The sequence below is a fragment of the Penicillium waksmanii genome (assembly GCF_028829765.1).
Source record: "Penicillium waksmanii strain IBT 27052 chromosome Unknown utg000009l:1.0-4314994.0:1.0-4318279.0, whole genome shotgun sequence".
NCBI classification, from domain to species: domain Eukaryota; kingdom Fungi; phylum Ascomycota; class Eurotiomycetes; order Eurotiales; family Aspergillaceae; genus Penicillium; species Penicillium waksmanii.
This window is the reverse complement of record NW_026643255.1, coordinates 4,287,422-4,308,470: the sequence shown is the minus strand read 5'-3', so window position 1 is coordinate 4,308,470 and position 21,049 is coordinate 4,287,422. Positions and strand designations below refer to the sequence as shown.

The 21,049-nt window shown below is 47.2% G+C and overlaps 5 protein-coding genes across 5 annotated transcripts; 1 reads left to right on the top strand and 4 right to left on the bottom strand.

Moving 5' to 3' along the window:
• Positions 1-137: 137 nt before the first annotated feature.
• Positions 138-2,597, bottom strand: N7481_011944 (retropepsin-like aspartic protease; the record flags this gene model as incomplete). Its single annotated transcript, XM_057271163.1, has 1 exon — positions 138-2,597. The coding sequence occupies one exon, from the start codon at positions 2,595-2,597 to the stop codon at positions 138-140; it is 2,460 nt and encodes an 819-aa protein (XP_057118337.1).
• An 8,040-nt stretch (positions 2,598-10,637) lies between these two features.
• N7481_011943 (beta strand repeat-containing protein) lies at positions 10,638-12,149 on the bottom strand (the record flags this gene model as incomplete). The annotated part of the gene is made up of 1 exon (XM_057271162.1): positions 10,638-12,149. One exon carries the CDS (start codon positions 12,147-12,149, stop codon positions 10,638-10,640), a length of 1,512 nt encoding a protein of 503 aa, XP_057118336.1.
• A 1,310-nt stretch (positions 12,150-13,459) lies between these two features.
• Positions 13,460-15,223, top strand: N7481_011942 (beta strand repeat-containing protein; the record flags this gene model as incomplete). The annotated part of the gene is made up of 1 exon (XM_057271161.1): positions 13,460-15,223. The coding sequence occupies one exon, from the start codon at positions 13,460-13,462 to the stop codon at positions 15,221-15,223; it is 1,764 nt and encodes a 587-aa protein (XP_057118335.1).
• A 1,655-nt stretch (positions 15,224-16,878) lies between these two features.
• On the bottom strand, positions 16,879-17,479 carry N7481_011941 (uncharacterized protein; the record flags this gene model as incomplete). Its single annotated transcript, XM_057271160.1, has 2 exons — positions 16,879-16,992; positions 17,060-17,479. 2 exons carry the CDS (start codon positions 17,477-17,479, stop codon positions 16,879-16,881), a joined length of 534 nt encoding a protein of 177 aa, XP_057118334.1.
• Positions 17,480-19,916: 2,437 nt separating this feature from the next.
• N7481_011940 (uncharacterized protein) lies at positions 19,917-20,096 on the bottom strand (the record flags this gene model as incomplete). Its single annotated transcript, XM_057271159.1, has 1 exon — positions 19,917-20,096. The coding sequence occupies one exon, from the start codon at positions 20,094-20,096 to the stop codon at positions 19,917-19,919; it is 180 nt and encodes a 59-aa protein (XP_057118333.1).
• Between the last annotated feature and the right edge of the window lie 953 nt (positions 20,097-21,049).

The following is a 21,049-nucleotide window of genomic DNA, read 5'->3' as shown; positions in this document are numbered from 1 at the left end:
TTTTGGTTGGGAATTGTCGCTTTTCTGAGAACGCAGGGGATAACGAGAATAGGATATGATAGATTCGGAAGGCGGTGATTTGCGGCGGAGGATCAAAGCCTCGGTGTGCAGCACCGGAACAGGGGATGACACGACGCCTACATACCCTGCTCGTCGTTTAAAGAAGAGAAATCCTGAGGCCACAGCTGGTTTTCGAAGATAGACCCGCTGTCACTAGGACGATATGCAACAAACGAAGCTTGCTGCGTGCGGCTTTCGTCAAAAATGGTGCACATAACGCGGCCGTCTGCCATTTCCTCAGTTCGCAACCCCGCATTTTTCGCCCACAATCGACCGAGAAGCAAATCATTAGTGGTATGGTCTGTCACCATTGTATGAGAATTAACCGTGACACCGCTGATAGTAATTGGTAGGTGCTCAAGACATGCTGAAACGCTGATTCCACGACCTCCGTCCACTGGGGTAAGTTGAAGATGTGGTTTGAGTCTCATATCTGGTAGAACATTCATGCGCTTGATCACCTTGCGATGAATAATATTGACTGCGCTTCCTGTATCGATCAAGGCTTTGACAATCTGGTCACCAATAACTGTTGTTGCATACATGAAACCTCGCGTGTATTCCTGGCGAGACTTCATAGGAGCATCGGTAACTTGCGCAGCTTGGAAGCTGACCGAAGAACTAGCAGCCTGTGGAATCGAAACGCTATGATCAGGTCCGAACGACATAAAATGAGAGAGAGCTGTTTTCTGGACATCCTGGACTTGGGCATCGACGCATTGAGAGATCTCCGCGACAGCGGCATTGATGGGCACCTGGTTAATGACCTCGGTGAGCTTCTGACTTATGGCATCAGTGCTAATATCCTTTCCGACTCCTGCTCGAATACGAGGCGCAGCACCAAGCAGTTCACCAATAGAGATCGTAACGCTAGTTTCCCAAACCTTCCGCAGTATCAGATCGGTGATCATAGACCTTTTTTCAGCAACGGCAGGATCCTGTGGTCCTCTGACACGACGCGGAACGTCATTGGGAGATAGGTTTCCGGCCGGAAAACCTTGCAGCGTTTGTTCCTGAGAAGCTCCCTGGGTATCATCTGGTACATGCATTGGTTCAGCCTCACCCTCATTAGCATCATCAATGCGTGGTTGAAAGCGACCTTGCTGAGCATTTCGGGTGCGCGCATAATCAGACGCTCGCTGTTTTCCTTTCCTGACACGACCATCCTGGACCTGACCTCCGATAGCATTAACTGGACCTGCCCAATATTCCTCTCCATATTCTTCCTCATCCTCTGACAGCTTTTCCCATGCAGGCTGAGACCCAAGAAGAGACGCAGCAATATATCGCACTGGGGCCGAGTAGTATTCATTGCTTCCTGGAATACTATTGAGAGACGCACCTAGGAACTGTGCTGGTGCTGAAGGTATTGATTGGACATGGTTACTTCCAGACTGCGGTACGTTTTGACTTGCCCATGCAGCATATTGTTCCGGAATCAAGTCCTTTCTCAGAACACCCATTCGCAGCCTTAGTTCAGGACCAGGATGAGCCTTAGTTCCTAGGGTTGTTCTCCCTGTGGCGGCATTGCGGTGAATCATTCCCTTTGCTTCAAAGTCCCGGATGGCGTCGCATTGTTCAGGCGTACTGTTGTGTGGACCTCCACATGTCCAGCATTCCCTAGGAGGATTGACTCCCATGCCATTCGACGGTACTCCTCGGTTTTGTTCATACAAAGGGTTATTCCGGCGATCAGTCCTAGCATCCAGTTTCAACGCAAGCGCTTCCAGCTTCCGAGCCACATCATCAATTGCTCTCGATGTATGGTCCTCAGTCTGTCGATCATTAGCCATCGCAACAGGAATCGGTTGAACAGTAGGAGCAGAAGGAGCAGGACGCAGGGGTGCCAAAGATAACTGTCTCTCGTCTGACGACATATTCTTGACTTCTTTCCTTTCAACCTTTCGATAAACATCGGCTTCAACACGCAGGTTTGTCTGAACTTGCTTGTATGCCTCATCATAAGATATCTCATCGCTACGGGAACGCGCTTTCAGTGCATGACGCTTCAAGATCTTCGCTTGCCATTTCTCAGGAAGACCTTTGATCAGCAGATCAGCTCGTTCACCATCGCTTAGACGACCAAGCAAGAATACCTCTGTAGAAACCTCATGAAATTCGCTCAGATAGCGCCTGATTTCATCGTTTGTCGATCGATCACCATTTGCAAGCTTGTTAAGATACCGCTTGTTGTATCTCAATTGTTCATCGTCCCAATCATGATAGTGGTCCAGGAAGTCCTCACGGAACGTCTGCCAATCTCTCACTTTCCATGCATCCTGACTTTCAACCCAGACACGTGGCGGTCTTTCACAATATTGAGGAAGAAGGTCCATGATCGCAGCATGTTGAACAATGCCACTCCGTCGGCAGGTATCCTCCAATTTCCTCAGGAACTCAGACGCGTTGGTCTCATCGAAAGTAGGAGCTCCCTGAGATCCTGGGGCCGGCATAGCGCTGTATATCATCTGGTATATTGGCTGTGGAGGCGGAACAGCATAATACTGAGTGGGCGGTACAGGGTCTCGCAAAGGCATGGTTGGCGGAGGAGGCGGAGGAGGTCTCGCAGCAGATTCAGGACTTGCAGGACGAGAGGGGTTCGCCAATAGTCGATCCCGAAGCTTCAGGCAGAGGTTCACGAAACTGAGTGAATTGTTCCGCGGCGGTAATGGGTGCAGCCATATCGCCAGGAAGTTCACTATCGTTTCCACCGTCGTTGATAGCCATGGTTTCGGGGGATTGTTTTCCTGCAGGAAAAAGAGGTACAGAAGAACAAGAAGAACAAACAGATATAGTATCAGAAAACGGCTCAGTCTGATAGGATAATTCCGAAGCAGAAACAGAAACAGATGAAGATAAAGACAAAGAAGGGGAAACAGAACGGGGAATAGGAGCCTCAGTACTCCGTGACAATAACGATAACGATGATTCTGTTGACGATGACTGCTGTTCTGACAGCAATCCTGTTAATAATACCTCAGATGAAACTGACTCTCCGCCCCCTGACGAGGAGTCACGCGCAGTTCCTAATAAATAACGTAACGCAAAAGATAACAAAATATTGTATAGCGCCGAATGCCAGACATAGCCAATGCCAGGACATCTGCGAACCGCTATCTCATGTAGTTGACTCGGTGTCATTCGTAAAATTCCTTCTAGTGTCGTGGCATCTCCAGTGTGCCAATCAGCGAGCGTCGATCGTAAAAACTGTGCATACTCAGGGGAAGGGGATACTCCGATATCCTCTTCAGCCGACATTTCGAACATATGATAGGCTGATGCCACCCAGGATCAAGCCGCTCTTCACTCTTTGTGATATGTTCGATCGCCGTCGTATTTTCTCAGGGTCAAACGCAGTGCCCACTCTCACAACGGTATTGTTCTTGCTTTCAGCCACCCTTTGTTAATCGAGCCTTCCCGGGGACGCCATATGTAAGATGGGAATGCTCGCTGTGGCAGTCTGCGTTGGCAGACGGGTCGATCGCAAGAGGACAACACCACCACACTCGAAGAGTGCCGGAGAGAGAGAGAAGTAGACAGTGCGTGACGCTATAGAGATGCGACTAATAAGACATTCGAGTCTTCATGGACATGCGATATACCGATACCGTAACCTCAGCCTCAGTAACCTCCGCAGGAGGAATAATTCATAAGGGGGAACACACATGTTGTTATTGATACTATCGAACGAACGCTACTTATTCTTCCGAAACGATATGGCTGCCTTGTTACTAAGGCCCCAATCACCTGACTATGGGATACCGGTGTTGAGAGCGGAATTCCCCATTACAATATATATATATATCGATATATATATTATTTGATCTACAAACATACCTGCTAATATATATATATAGATCCTGCCTTCCCTTGACCTCTCTAAGGCTGCTTCCTTTGAAGATATCACCAACAATACAAATCACTGGTCCTTCCTATCTACCTATCTTAGCCAGGATACCCGTGATTTCCTTCTTCAGAAGGCCCTAGCTAGCCCTAGCTGGTTATCACAGATCTCAGGCGAGGGGGGGTCCTGCTATCGAAATCTCGAGGTCTAGGGCCCAATCCTACCTAGAGACTAGTAGTAGATGGTTAACTAGGCTACTTGCCATCTGTCATCTGACTAGCGGTGCACCTGCTAGGGGCACAGAGATTAATCAGATAATCTGGTATAATACGTCTACAAACACAAGGAATCTCTTCCTAGACCCTGTGAGCCATACATTCTTAATTCGGCTAGCCTATTCAAAGACCTTTAGCCGAAGCGGCCAAGAGAAGGATGCTATTAGGGCTCTACCACAATCAGTCTCTTATCTCTTACTAGCCTATCTGGCTTATATAAGACCTTTTGAGGAAGCCCTTCTGATCTCGCTAAATCAGCAGCTACCTGAAGCCCACTTCTTACTATTCTGGGACTATCGCACATCTCGGCCCTTTTCGTCGAAGGTTCTATCACGTACGCTAAAGAGCCTTACCAACGATATACTTAGTCAGCGGATTAATATTCATATCTGGCGTCACGTGATGCAAGGGTTTATTAGGCATGGCCTAGGCCTATCTGATACCCTAGAGGATCCTACTACTGATGAGATTGACGATGAGGGCCTAGGGGCAGATCAGATGAATCACTCAAGGGCAACAGGCCTAGCGACCTATGGCAGAAGTGTGGCTAGCTTCCAGGGGGTTAGGGCTGATATTCAAACTGCCCTAATTAGCTTTAGCCAGCGATGGCATACCTATCTTGGCGTATCACCTGACCAGTTAGTGCTTGGCTCTCTCTTCTATAATAGGGCTATATCAGTACCTACTATATTAGTGCCTACGGCAGAACAAGAGCCTAGCCAGCGTCTACAGCCTAAGCCATCAACCCTAGTACTTCCACTAGATCAGCCAGTTGTCCGGTTCTGCTACCCTAGTAACCCTAGGGTTCTAGGTCCTACCTACAAGGTCTCAATAGGCCAATTCAACGAATTTATGAGCCTATATAAAGTGCCTCAGGCAGCAGCCCCTCAGGCAGCAGCCATAGAGCTAGCTAATCTATCTGATCTTGATGCTGGCCAGGAGATTCGCCAACTGGCTAATTCGCCCTTAGTGGGCACTAGCCTAATCAGGCCAGGGCTGCTGACCCAGCTACTTAGGGAGTTCCTTAATGACGATAAGGCTCTCTTTCGCAGTACCCAACAGGAAGAGGCCTTCTATCAGATGATGAAGCATGTGCCCTATCTGATCCTAATCCTGCCTACTGCTGCCGGGAAAACCACACTATTCCTATTTGGGGCTAGTCTCTTTGATAATCAGGTGACAATTATTGTTGTCCCATTGATATCACTAAAGCTTGACCTATTAGGTAAAGCTAATACCCTGGGACTAAACCCTACAGTATGGGACCCTTTGCAAGTAGCCCTTCCTGCTGATTCTAGGGTTATCCTAGTACAAATCGAATATGTGGTCTATCCTAGTTTCCAAGAGATGGCTAATATTCTGATTAATCAGCGGCGGCTAGCTAGGGTGATCTGGGATGAATGTCACCTGATTCCTCTATCAAAGAGCTATCGGCCTATTATGTATCGCGCCTGGCATGCCCTAGCCCTAAGGGCTCCTATGGTATTTGCTTCAGCAACCCTGCCTAGGCACCTAGAGGAAGAGCTCTGTCAAATGCTGCAACTAGGTAAACAGCCCCAAATCCTTAGGGCTAAGCTTACCCTGAAGCATATGACCTATAGGGTTAGGGCCCTTCCAGACTCACTAGCAGCGGCAGAATATCCTGGCTATATTAGCCAGTTTATCAAACAGTTTAATCTCCAGTATAGCCCCTTTGGTCTAAGGGCAGACGTGAAGGTTATTATCTTCTGCCGAACGAAGGCGCTGGTTGATAGGCTATTTGATGCCTTACAGCCTCAGGCAGCTAGATTCCATGCTAGCCTATCAGACGATGAAAAACTCAGTCAGCTAGACCACTTTCGGCAAGAGGCCTCTATCCTACTAGCTACTAGTGGTATTGGTGCTGGCTATGATTTCCCTGATGTGAATCTAGTTATCCACTTTATGCCTGGTGTATATGAGATAACTAATCTTATGCAGGAGTCAGGTAGGGCTGGTAGATCACCTAGCTCGCCTGCTTGGTCTTATTGTCTAGTACAACGTTATCAGTTGAATCAGCTGCCTCAGGCAGATCTAGTGCCTCAGGCATCAGCAGAGAAGGTCTTCTTCCAACACTATCTTACTGATCAGATCTGCCGCCGCCGGGTAATCTCTAGGGTTTTTGATGGAGAAGCCCTAGAGGTATGTGATCCTCTCTGGGCACAGTGTGACCGCTGCTCTGACCGCCTAATTAGGCAATCGGTAGTAGTTACTAGGGTTAGTAGCCAACAGCGGCAGAATCTAGGAACTATCGACTTCCTTGTTAGTGTGGTGAAATTTTGGACAGAACAGCGGTGCCCTATCTGTTTTATTAGATGGTTAGGTAAGTGCTCTATCCTACTACCCTACTACTACCCTACTACTAACCTAGTACTACCCTACTACCATACTAACTATATATATAGTTTCAGAAGAAGATAGCCAAACTAGGCAGCAGGCTATAGGCCACGCCCTAGCTAGCTGCGAGGTCTTAGCTAAGACTCAATATACTATAAATATTAGTAGATTGAGAGAAGCTATAGACCCGAAGCCTAATACGTGCTGTTTCACATGCTATCTACCTACTAGGGTCTGTAAAGGCCCCTTAGGGACTGATAGCGATATATGCTTTTCTAGTCAGCTATTGATAGTACTTTGGTTATCGTGTGCAAGGGCTACTTGGCAGAGTGACGCTGATCTACTACAAACGCCCTATTTTGATAAGGATTGGTGGCCTAAGGGGTTTCGTCCTAATCACTTTCAGACAGAAGGATGGCGGTGGGATACAGAGGTTATAGAGGGGGCAGTATTTTTCTATTACTTTGCTTTGTCATATTTTAGTATACATGGCTGGGACTAGGGTTTTAGGGTTTAGGTAGTTTCTTAGTGAATTGATGTGTACTAGTGATCTTAGGATTAGATAGCTAGCCTGATCTCTATTAGTTAATCTAGTGGCCTATTAGTTAATCTATTAACTATCTTAGTAATAGGATAAAGATCCCTTATAATTGGTTAATCTATTATAATAATTTTTAAAATAAATAAAGTAATAATTAATTCTTTAACTAAATTTTGAAACAGTACCCCCTAGCACCACCCAGTACTAGTTTGTCTTAGCTACTTATCTCAGGCACCTCACCTCTGGCCGGTCACCCCGGGCACCTTAGCCCTAGTACCTTACCCCGGGCACTTTACCTCTGGCACCCTAGCACTGGCATATCTCCCCGGGCAGCTGACCTCTGGCAGCTCAGCCCCGGCACCTTAGCCCTAGCACCTCTCCCCGAGCACCTAACCTCTGGCAGCTTACCCCCAGTACCTTAGCACTAGTACCTCACCTCTAGTACCTCACCCCTGGCACCTAGGCTCTAGCACCTTATCTCTGGCAGCTCAGCCCCAGTACCTCACCTCTAGTACCTCACCCCTGGCACCTAAGCCCTAGCACCTCACCTCTGGCAGCTCAGCCCCGGCACCTTAGCCCTAGCAGCTCTCCCCCAGCACCTCTCCCCGGGCACCTTACCCCTAGCACCTCTCCCCCAGCATCTCTCCTCGGGCACCTTATCACTAGCACCTCTCCCCCAGGACCTCTCCCCGGGCAGCCTACCTGTGGCAGCTCAGCCCTAGCACATCACCCCTAGCCCCTTAGCCCTAGCACCTCTTCCCTAGCACCTCTCCCCAGGCAGCTCATCTGTGGCAGCTCATCTGTGGCAGCTCAGCCCTGGCAGCTTAGCCCTGGCACCTCACCCCCGGCATCTCTCCTCGGGCACCTTATCACTAGCACCTCTCCCCCAGGACCTCTCCCCGGGCAGCCTACCTGTGGCAGCTCACCTCTAGTACCTCACCCCTGGCACCTAAGCCCTAGCACCTCACCTCTGGCAGCTCTCCCCCCAGCACCTTAGCCCTAGTACGTCTCCCCTAGTACCTCACCTTATTATATATTGTTTCTACTAGCCTAAAAAGACTATAATATAAAAGCTTATACTTTAATATTCCTATATATAGATAAATACTATAAGGTATCATATAACAACTGGCCACAGTAACCCCCAGTAATATCTATAATAGAAGTATTTATTTACTAATATCTCACTAACTACTAGGCTAACCTAGCTTATGCTAGTATCAATCTGATCACCAAAATCCCCTCTATCACCCTATATAAATTAATATTAGTCAGCAGACTAAAAATTTCCAGACCTCTTTTATACTATTTTCTACCTCTATAGATCCTGCTTATATAATCATAGCCCTCTATACCCCTACTTACTTAGCTTACCTATATAGTAGTACAAACCAGATTTAGTTAGCTCTAGTAGTTAGCCAATAAGCAGCAACCCTATTCTTGACCCTAAAACCCTTAAATACCTTATAGCTAAGGCAGAAACCCTAGGCTTAGAAAGCTGGCCAAAAAGGGTATAGACTACCCGTCGGTCCTGGTCTTGGCATACCCCATCAAAAAATCATCTACCAAAATCAGACCCCTTAGGGTTTGACCCTTCCTACTAGAAATTATCCTATTAAACCTGATAGGAGGATAGCCTAGATAATTCTAATCAAACTTCTAAAAAGCCCGATCGAAAAATATAGCGGGTTGACCTACTTAGGGGGGGGGGTGCAAGAAAATCGTGTACCCCCCCCCCCGCCAAGACTTTTTTAACTATGAGTACCCCCCCCCCTACAGGGCCGGAATATACTTAGGTTATACTTACCACATACTCGGTAGCGGTTTAGCGGTTATACTTATAAGATAGCGGTCTGTAGCGGTCTGTAGCGGTTTAGCGGCTATACTTACTATATACTCTGTAGCGGTTTAGCAGTTTAGCGGTTAAGATAGCGGTCTGTAGCGGTTTAGCGGTTTAGCGGTTAACATATATAAGCTAAGCCCTGTCCCTTATCTCCTAGCCCCTGAGTAGAATCTCTAAACCTTGGTAGCGGTTTAGCGGTTAAGTCTATACTCTCTGTAGCGGTTTAGTGATTAACTATACCAGATAGTGCTTAGCATAAATAGCTATAGCCAAGCCCTGTCCCTTATCTGCCAGCCCCTTATTATAATCTTCCTTTCTAGATAACCCTTTAATAATCTTACCTACCCTTATACCTTCTCTATCTAATCAGATACCACATTTACCTAGCTACCTACTGAGTCTTCTTACTGTCTAGATAACCCTATAATTATTGACCAAACCCTGTACCTTCTATACCTAACCCCTAGAACTGATAGTCTTGCTATATATATATAATAACTCTAATCGGAAATATATATCTCTCTATAATCTGTCTCTGAATTATTCTCTTATTAATATCTAATCTGATCTCTATTTTCTTATATCCCTGCCTAGTTATAGCTATTTAGCCTAATTACTTACTTATTATTATAAGTACACTATATTCTACTACTATAGTATTTATCAGCCAATATCTCAGTAACCACTTAGTCAACCTAGCCTATACTAGTATTAATCTAATCGCTAAAATCCCCTCTATCACCCTATATAAATTAATATTAGTCAGCAGACAAAATATTTCTAGACTTCTTTCATCCTATTTTCTACCTCTTTAGACCTGGCTTATATAATCAGAGCCTCCTAGACCTCTAATCACTAAGCTTACCTATATAGTAGTCCAAACTAGATTAAGTTAGCTCTAGTGGTTAGCCAGTAAACAGTAACCCTACTCTCTACCTAAAGCCCTAGAATACCTTATAGCTAAGGCAGAAACCCTAGGCTTAGAAAGCTAGCCAAAAAGGGTATAGACTACCCGTCCCTCCTGGTCTTGGCATACCCCATCAAAAAATCCCCTACCAAAATCAGACCCCTTAGGGTTTCACCCTTCCTACTAGAAATCTTCCTATTAAACCTGATAGAAGGATAGTTTAGATAATTCTAATCAAACTTCCAAAAAGCCCGATCGAAAAATATAGCAGGGTGACCTAGTTAGGGGGGGGGGACGTATTTACTCGTCCCCCCCCGCCAAGACCTTTCTAAGCGCGTCCCCGGGGGGGGGGGACGGGCCGGAATATATTTAGGGCGTCATTCCTATGGATAACATCTTAATCATTCAGATTGTGTCCATGTTCTCGATCGGCGCGTACAATGCGCTAGAAACAGGGATCGTCACATTCGATACCTTCAAACACCATCGCGGTCTCAACACCCTTGAGTCATAGATGCCTGTACAAGTGTCCTACACCTCGGTGGGGTTAGTAGGGTTCTTGTGTAAGTGGGTGGAACTTCATTTACTCTGCTGCGAATAGTGAATGACGGATCCAGTAAGAGTAGTACTACTTCTTATTATGAGGTTGTGCGGGCAGTCAGTGTTGCAGTCACTAATGTGGTCCATTCATACCTTCTCTCTAAATATTGCAAAAATACCGCGCAACAGAAAAGAAAAGAAAAAAAACGACCAAACAATAGGTCCGCATTGCTCCCATGACCAACCAAATCATGTTTCACTAACAGGATGCTTCAAGAGTAAGTATACGTCTGGGTACCACTAGTGCCTCCAGGGCTCACAACAGTGACTAAAACCACACCAGTGCCAGAAGGCGCAACTACACTAATCAAGGTGTCGCTGAGGACGCTGAACACAGCTGGGTCAGCTCCAAAAACGACATTAGTGGCTGTCGTGAAACCCGTTCCAGTAAGAGTCACATTATTACCACCAGCAATAGCTCCAGCAGTAGGAGATACACTATTAAGTGTCGGCCCATCGACATATAGGAATATAGCGCCGTTGCTAGTGGCAGAAGCAGTATTAACTGTTATAGCCCTAACCCCTGCTGGAGCAGCAGGGGTTGTTGCAGTTACCGTGTTATCCGAGCTGATACCAAAGGTCGTTAGGGTTGTCCCAAAGTAGACGTCAAGGGTATCAATCAATCCTGCCCCTGTAATAGTCACCGTAGTTCCTCCCGCAGTTGGGCCAGAAGTTGGAGTGATAGAACTAATAACCGGTGACGGCTGGAAGCTAAAGCTAAGCGAGCTATCTGTACCGCCTGCGGTGGTAATATTAATTGGAACCGTGCCAGCAAGGTGCATTGGTGTGATAGCATTGACTTCCGTATCACTGACAACTGTAAAACTAGCTGCAGGGGTAGTGCCAAATTTCACACTGGTGGTACCCGAGAGGGCAGTACCGGCGATGGTGACTATTTCGCCGCCAGCTATAACACCTGTGGTAGGGAACACTGCCATCGGTGCAGGTGCTGCGATATAAGTATACTCGAACCCTGCGCTAGTACCGGCAGGCGTTCTGACCACTACAAGGGCAGTCCCAGCAGTACCTGGTGGAGCCACAGCATTCACTTGAGTGGGTAATGATATTGTGAAAGAACTGGCTGGGGTACCAGCGAACGTAACCGCAGTGGCACCATTGAGGTTCGAGCCCATGATAGTGACAGTATTCCCACCGGATACCGGCCCGGTCGAGGGGATAAGCCCTGTTATGGTAGGAGTTGAAGTGGCAGTATAGGTGTAGGTAGTGCCGGCGGCACTCGTACCACCGGGTCCAGTAACGAGGACAGAGACATTACCGCCAGCGCCAGGACCTGGCGGGACCACGGCGTTTATCACTGTGCTGGAGACCACGGTAAACGAGGTGGCAGCAGTTGAGCCGAATTTCACAGACGTGGCATTCGTGAAACCAGAGCCACTGACGGATACAGTATTGCCGCCAGCTGCAGGGCCGCTGGTAGGACTCACACTGCTCACGACAGGAGCGGCTACATAGGTGTAGGTAGTGCCGGCGGCACTCGTACCACCGGGTCCAGTAACGAGGACAGAGACATTGCCGCCAGCGCCAGGACCTGGCGGGACCACGGCGTTTATCACTGTGCTGGAGACCACGGTGAATGAGGTAGCCGTTGAGCCGAACCTCACAGACGTGGCGAATATGAACCCGGAGCCGCTGACGACTGCTGTATTCCCGCCAGTAACAGGGCCGGATGTTGGATTGATTTTGGTGATAGTAGGTGCGGACATATTGATCCAAGAAAACAGAGGGTTGAGTTCGAAGAATTGCAGTTGCGGAAGGGGAGAAAGGTCACTGCTTGCTTTCTAAGTGGAGAAGGTCTGAACTCCAGGGAATTCAATCACTGCCCGCGTCAGCTGGCACTTGCAGTAATAGGATAACAAACGGCATACAGCAGTTTAGGCCCAGGCTAACTAGACCTGTAGGACCGAATATGAGGTTCATTCCATTTATTAGTCGTACCTCTGAGCAATTTCATGAACACTTTAATGAGGACAGTCATCCGAAATTGCCATCTTACTTCAGAGAAGACTGCCAATTTATTTAACAGCATAAGTAGGTGACGAGAATACCTATCTACAAGAATATCTTTTTTACATTTCTATTCACCATGATCAGCGGCATGCCGAGAAATCAATTTGAAAAGGAGGATCCATAAGGGACTATCACAACAGCCCCTTACAGGAGGTCGGAGGAATGCGTAAATTCAAAACCTTGGGCGTCATGGTCATCAGGTAAGGACATTCTTGTCCCGGCATCAGATGATGGCACAGTCCCGGTGTGGGGATACGGCGAGGTGCATATCAAACAGGAGAAAAGCCACAGTCAAGGTGTTGGATTCGGCGAGGTGCATATCGAACATAAGAGGGTCACAATCATGGGGTCAGCACACCCTTCTCCAGCGTCAGGCGATGGCATAGTCATGGTGTTGGATTCGGCGAGGTGCATATCGAACATAAGAGGGTCACAATCATGGGGTCAGCACACCCTTCTCCAGCGTCAGGCGATGGCATAGTCATGGTGTTGGATTCGGCGAGGTGCATATCGAACATAAGAGGGTCACAATCATGGGGTCAGCACACCCTTCTCCAGCGTCAGGCGATGGCATAGTCATGGTGTTGGATTCGGCGAGGTGCATATCGAACATAAGAGGGTCACAATCATGGGGTCAGCACACCCTTCTCCAGCGTCAGGCGATGGCATAGTCATGGTGTTGGATTCGGCGAGGTGCATATCGAACATAAGAGGGTCACAATCATGGGGTCAGCACACCCTTCTCCAGCGTCAGGCGATGGCATAGTCATGGTGTTGGATTCGGCGAGGTGCATATCGAACATAGGAGGGCCACAGTAATGGGGTCAGCACATCCCTTTGGGATAATCGTTATGACTATGCTCCCCTATTTAGGGTGATATGTATTTAGAGGGAGCAACTCCCCTTCAGTTCAGGCCTGTCCGACTTAAGAAAGGAGCAGTGACCTTTTTTTTTACTTCCGCAACTGCAATTCTTTGAACTCAACACTCTATTTTCTTGGATCAAGATGTCCGCACCTACTATCACTAGAATCAATCCTACTTCCGGCCCTACTACCGGTGGCACGACGGTAATTATTTTTGGCACAAACCTTGCCAGCCCCTCGGCAGTTACGTTTGGTGGCACTCCTGCCACCATTAACTCGAGCAGCGCAACATCGATCTCTGTCACAAACCCAGCAAATTCTGCTGGCGCAGCCCGGGTTCTTGTAACCACTTCAGGTGGTACCACTACTCAACCAGTGAACTTCACTTATACCACTATCGCCGCTCCCGCTATTACTTCTATTTCTCCAACAAGCGGGCCAGCATCTGGTGGGAACACGATTACGATCAGCGGCACAAATCTCCTCTATACTACTGGTGTCACATTCGGTTCTACTCCTGCCAGCAGCTTCGCTGTCCTTTCCGCTACTCAAGTTGCTGCGGTCGTTCCAGCAGGTACGGCAGGAGCCACAACGGTCAGTGTGACCAATGCAGCCGGTACCAGTGGCACTCTACCATACACCTATAATGGGGTAGCCGATCCTATCCCCACCAGTGTGAGCCCTGATAACGGCCCTGCTGCTGGCGGAAATACTGCTGTCATCAGCGGCACTGGCTTCACGAACGCCACGGCTGTGGCGTTTGGCTCAACTGCAGCCACTTCATTCACTGTGGCCTCCAGCACAGTGATCAACGCGGTTGTTCCACCGGGTAGCGGCGCCGTCTCTGTTAATGTCACCGGACCTGGCGGTACTAGTAGTGGTGGCCCTACCTATACATATACAGCCGCTCCAACTCCTACCATCACAGGGCTTACTCCAGCAGCGTCCGGGCCGGTATCGGGTGGGAACACTGTCACCGTCAGTGGCACGAATCTTAATAGTGCCACAGCAGTTACGTTCGCTGGCAATGCAGCCAGTTCTTTCACTGTCCTATCGCCCACTACTATAAACGTTGTCACTCCACCAGGTACTGCTGGGACTACCCCTGTAGTAGTCACAACTCCTGCTGGTGCTAGCCCAGGATTTAATTATACTTATATCGCAGCACCCGCACCTATAGAAGTATTTCCCACTACAGGCGTTACGGCTGGAGGCGACAGTGTCGCTATCACCGGCACTGGTTTTACAGGGACTACCAGTGTGAAATTCGGAACTACTCCCGCGACTAGCATTTCAGTTATTGATGATGGTGATATAACTGCTGTCATACCCGCACATCTTGCTGGCACAGTTCCAATCAACATTACCACCCCAGGCGGTACAGACAGCTCACTTAGCTTTAGCTTCCAGCCGTCACCAGTTATTAGTTCCATCACTCCAACTGCTGGGCCGACTATAGGGGGTACCGCAGTGACCATCACTGGGGCAGGCTTGATTGATACCCTTGATGTGTACTTTGGGGCAACTGAAGCAACAGCCTTTACAGTTAACTCTGATAACTCAGTAACCGCCACCTCCCCTGCTGAAGTAGCCGGGGCTAGCGCTGTAACAGTTAATACTACTGCTGCCACCAGCAACGGCGCCATATTCCAATATGTGGCCGCGCCGACTCTTACCAGCTTGTCGCCTACTGGTGGAGCCATTGCTGGTGGCAATAATGTGACTCTTACTGGAACGGGTTTCACAACAGCCACTGATATATTCTTTGGAGCCAACCCAGCTGCGTTCACTATTCTTAGTGACAGCTCAATCAGTGCAGTTGCACCTTCCGGCACTGGAGCTGTTTCAGTCACTGCTGTAAGCCCTGGAGGGGCTAGTGGTACTCAGACGTATACATACTCTTAATGCATTTACTTGGCGAACCAATGACGAACTGGTGATGGACGCAATGTGGTGCTATTTTTTTGATGTCGGAATTGAAGAGAAATGCTTTGACTAAGCTAAACCCCATGGAAAACCACGTGATTTCTTATGTAAACAGATTGCCATCCTAATTGCCTGTGCCTAGTTAGTTTTGCAATTCAGAGTTGTTTCCACCCAATTGGCTGCTATGGGGTATTCGAAATACGGTTTCCCTCACTTCCGACAAATTACAATAAACTCGTCTTTAAGAAATGACTAGTATAAAACAGATCCCTGACATATAGAGAAACGATCGATTCAGCGCCCCGATGCTACGACGGTTTTTTCTAATCTATCTAAGAGCTGCGAACCCTATTAGCAGAGATTGAACGACTCTTGGCCCTCTATCCGCCTCTCATGTCTCTACCAACCTCCTCTAAAAGATGAAAAAGAGTTTTTGGATGGCAACCTCTGTCACGTCTCCTGCTATGATATACCTTGCAGCTTATCTGCACTCCTCAACCAAACCACAAAAGGCAAAGAGGTTCTTAATGCCCGGTTTGAGGATCGAACGCAAGGGTTCAGGCCACCCCTCCCCTCCCCTCCAAAAAAGGTACTTTTGTCACGGGGCCGTCCCATTCGTCTGAGTCTAGCTTCTTAAGGCTGGGCTCTGTCCATCACCGATCAGCTTCTTAAAAGATAAGCCAAATCAACGAAAATAAAGGTATGACCAGTTGGCAAGGATTTCCAGTAGCTAGCTGCTTCTCACATAAAATGAGCATCGGTCGGAAATAGATACGATCAAAAGCCCGATCAACTCTTCAGACCAGAGACACCTGGGGTGAGTAGTCTGGCTTTCCGAATCGCCGTTTCGGCCGTTTAATATCGTCAACAATGCTGCACCAGGACGCAAGGAGCACTATGGTCGGGCCATTCTTTTGCTCAATTCTCAATAAATCACTAATTTATCTTGATATATGCATGTTTCCGCTCGGACGGTGCAGGTCGACACTCGGGAAAGTATCCCAGCCATTGAAACACGGCCTGAGATGACCGGAAGAAACCTGACCGTTTTAACACGATAAACATCACGGAAAGCGGAAACGACGGGATCACGCGTACAGTGATGTCACAACCTTTCTTTTACGCGTGCTTAGGAAGCCCCTGGTCTTTTCAAGGGCCAATCTACTGATTTCTTCTTCCTGACACCATTCAGCTCAACATATTCTCCATACCTTACATTTGTCCTGTGCGTGCGCCACCGTAAGGGGATTTTGTAAAGGCCATGGATACTAACAAATGTACAACTACTTCTATGAGGCACTTGGTGGAACTCCTGTTATGCAAGGTTCCCCTACGCGCGCCCAACGGCTGATCGACATTCCAAGCCCGGTACATCCGACACTTGGCAATCCATCGCATGCTGTCTGAGTACGTAACATCGGTGACCAATCAGAAGTGAAAGAACTCTGTGTTGCTATATCGAAGTACCGCCGAACCCTTTGGCCATCATGCCCAATCCCCGGTGGCCTCCAGGCTATCCGCTTCTTCGAAGGAGGCAAATCGTGTCCAGTCGTTGTAAAAATGACAGTTGGTACCAGAATCCAGTCTCAGGGCCATGAGGGTCACCCGCGAGTCGCCCTGAGGTTTGTCTAAGGTTATAGACCAATACCTCCTAGGATATTACCAGCAGCATTCAGCACAGGGTTGAGGACCGTAGCAATTCCAGCAATAACAGAGCTTGAAGCCGGGCCAGATTCATAAGTGCAGTCCTATATATAGTTCATTGTAAGTCCATCTTGTCATTCTCGTCAAACGTATCAATAACAGAATACTTACAATGTTACCAATTTCACCAGTCTGATATGTGCAAAGCCACGCATATCGAAATGAAGAGGTGGCTCCCTGAGGGCACGCTCCTGTTGCCGGTCCAAATATACAGGCGTACGGGGGATAATAGAGCTCTATGCCTGTAGAAGCAGGGCCTTGTAGGCAGCACATGTAGAAACTGAGCTCGCTAGAAACAGGGACGGAAGAATATCCAGGCCAAGGGCCAGTGTCTGATCCCTTGAAAGGCGAACCGTTATGTGTAGGAGGCCCGTTGTTGACAGTCTTTGCTATCCCATGGAGACTGTCAGACGAAGTGTCAAGCAGCGTAGGGTCAGATTGGCTGGGAGGCAAGTTGTTGATGCCGTTTCCGGGTGCAGCAATAGTGCCAGGGATGATGCCACAGAGAGTGGCAATAGTAGGTAGCAGCATTATGATAATCGTAGTCAATGAAGGAATATATGATTTGATCGGATTTGCTGAGTTGGTTAGTTAATTTGAAGCAGAGTGGTCAGGTTAAATATGGCAAAGTGAAAGCTGAGAAGAATAATACGCATTTTTTTATATAACAGGAAGGTGATCACGGCAACATACCAGAGATGAAGAGGGACTAGATCTGGAAAGAAATAGGCCTTGATCCACCAAAGTACTTCATGTTCAAACAAGAATTTAGGACCCTCAACAAAGAAAGAGCCCATGTTTAGGCATGTCTTCTGACTTATTAGGCATATCACATATCCGCCCTTTAGAGATACATTCTTTTCGCCCTTCAAAGAACGTCTTTCACACAAGGAGAATATTTTCTATAGGCTATAGGAATAAGCAGGCGACGTGTTGTTAGCCCGAGTATGGACACCTATTAGGCGTCGCGACTCGGACTTCTGTTTTCAAAAAGGGCCGCAGAAATGAATATTCAATCGCGTATAGAAGGGCTATAAGGTCGCATTCCCCAGGCTGTCATAATGTGCTCGTGAGCTTTGGGAAAAACTACCTTCGGTTGTCCCACCCGGGCCATCCCTTGGTAGCCCTATTCTCGGACAGTTGTCCAAATAAGTTAGTGGCCGATCAAACGCGAGCTCACCATGTAAAAGAGCTTGCTCTAATGATGTAACAACAATTTAGGTAGCAATAGTGTTTGTGGTTCGGTCAGTCTAATGCTTTTATTTTAAATTATGATTTTGTTACTTTCACACACCCGATATCCGTTTGGGCCTTCAGAAGTTGTTAAAGATAGACTACGATGCATTCGACTGTCTGTTTTCCAAATTTAGTCCAGTTAATCCTACTGTCTCTTACGTCTTCCCAAGGCTGATTAACACGAGCACTCACCGTGGATGGCTTGTACTATGATGACTGAATGAACATAGTGGGCGTTCTTCCCATTCCTGGCAATATTTTGGAGACCAAATTATTAGTCCTTGCAAACACCTCTAAAATCATCAATCGCCAAACTAATCATATGCATAATTTACCACATCTTCATAAAGTGTGGTGATCCTGGGAATAACAAGTCTGAGTTTCAGCTAACTCGACCGGCCAATGTCATTGGAATGAGGTTTGTCACCATTAACCGGCCACTTTCACCACCCTCGCTTTTGACTTCACCCTTGCTGCTACTTGGCCGCTGTCGTGACTCCCAACCTATCGGGGAGCCCAACGTACCTTTCATTTAGTGGTTACGGCGCATGTTTCGTATATGCATATCTAAGGGAATAGTTTGACATATAATGGTTGTCTCCAAGAACGTCTAAACAGCGTGCAACTGGATAACTATTATAATCTGCTTGTTCTACAGTAACCGGACAATCAGTGTGGAGTGAAGTTATTGGTTCACAGGCCTTATAATTACGTTCCATATCTTTGGCTTTTGCGTGATCCAAAATGTGTCGATATCAATTCCCCTTTCGTTAAATAAACGTAGTTTCCCAGCGGAGTGCGACCTAAATGTTTAAGGCTTAGGTAGACTAGGCAAGAGAGGGGATGATGAAAACGGATATTGGTAGAGCAAACCAATGTTCAATAGGCGAATGAACTAATCCTTGAAGAAGAGAGCAGATTAGATACATCTAGTTCTTCTGGGCTTACGCTGGGGAATCGAAGGGTCTTCTCCATCTCCCAGCATAGGGGTCACCAGCTTTGCATTTAGGGCCGATATCGCTAGGTTTTCTTTTGGTAAGGCTGAAAAATAATTATTGAATTAGCTTGACATCAGTATAATATGGGTTTTACGCTAAGAAACAACGTTAAACTAATAACTAGGTAAAAGGGACTTATAGTTGTTGAATAGAAAGTTATAAATATCGCAGTTACTAATGTGCTTTGGGTGGAGAAAATCGAAGAGCGAATCCGCTGATCGGCTTCTCGGAGCCTTGCGACTGTAATTCCATGACTGATAATCAAGTTGCAGAGGATGTGAACTAGAAGTCGAATGCGTTCTTTCTATTGTCAATTATTTGCTTTACAGAAGATGGTGAAGCTCCTACAAACTTTAAGGAGATGATCTGGCTCCCGATGGGTTACACCGAAAGGCCACCATGGTGGTCTAGTTGTCTAAAGACCAAATTGCTTTAGAGATCCTGCAACGACCTTTCGTCCATTGTATGGATAGTTTATCTGCTTGCGAGGCTCTACAAGCTTGACATAGGCTTTTGCGGGTTCGGCAATTTGTCTGTTGTAGATTATCGAAGACCTGTGTATAATACAATGCTAATTGATCTTGGTCGTTGATGGATACCGTATGCAAGCCGGCCGATGGCTGTTGGTATATAGGCCACGCAATATGCTGAAGGGAAGTTGCCGCTGGGACGTAGTTCTGCACATGCTCCACAGTCCCTGATCGCATCCCAACGTGGGGCAACTGGGTTGTCTGTTATGAGTAGTTGGTCTTGGCAATTCCGGGCATTGCCTGTTTGACGTTCGCGGATCGTATCGGTTGCCATCCATTTGCAACTGACTGCGAAACTTTTAGGCAAGCTTTGTCATCCATATCGAAATGAACGAGGACAAAGTGAGTAAAAGGAAGTTCGTCTACCAGTTCGTCGGCTGACATGATTGCCTGCGCCTAGTTTGTGGAGACAGCTGTGAACATGTGGGGTCTGCCATAGATTTTATATTTTGACTGACATAGTCGTCATTTTTGCCTGAGGTGACACGCTAACCAGCACTGGCATATTTGCCAGACATATCAATATCATTCCAAGGTCTGGTCATGTATATGGGACCAAACGTTGATTCGGGGCTATCTAGAAAGTACTGGCTCTCGACAAGGAGGCGAGTCTAGACTACTTCGTGCATGCATATGGCTCTAAATCATCACCCGTGTCTTTGGCCCTTTCAAATCATGGTCTCTTTCCGTACGAATGATTACCAAAGCGCCGGGATGCGGCAACTCAGAATGCGGTATCAGCCGCAAGGTGTTCGTGGGGGGGGGGGGGGTTCGCGGCAGACAAAACCTCCCAGTGCTGGCCCTCGCACGGGCTCATGGCTAGGATCCAGACATACTGTTCATAAATCTGGTAGATCCTTGCTAGATAAAATCTTAGAGGTCCGGCATCTTACCACACAATGTTCAGTTTGAGAAGGGATACTCTCCTTCATTTACATTCATTCGCCTAGTACATAACGTATTTCTCTAGCGAGCTGGCCACCCCAAAACACCATAGTAATATACGATATATTCTACACTGGTATCTCAACAACCACGTTTTTATTTTATTTAATTATTTGCCGAAAGCTACTGATAAGGCTTTTCAACACTATATACTAATTTTGACGAAACCCAAAACCCACATTGTTACGGTATCGAAAATTACGTTGCTAGGAGCTAGAAATATAAATATCTGATTATATCTCAGTTACTAAGTTATAGAAATTCTTTAAACTGACGTTAGAAACTTAATACCACCTAAAAAGCATTAGTTTTTAAGGAAAAGTCCCTCCAACCTGCCGTTGTTGTGATACTACGTTGTAATCTATCGCTTTTACTATGGTGTTCTAGGGTGG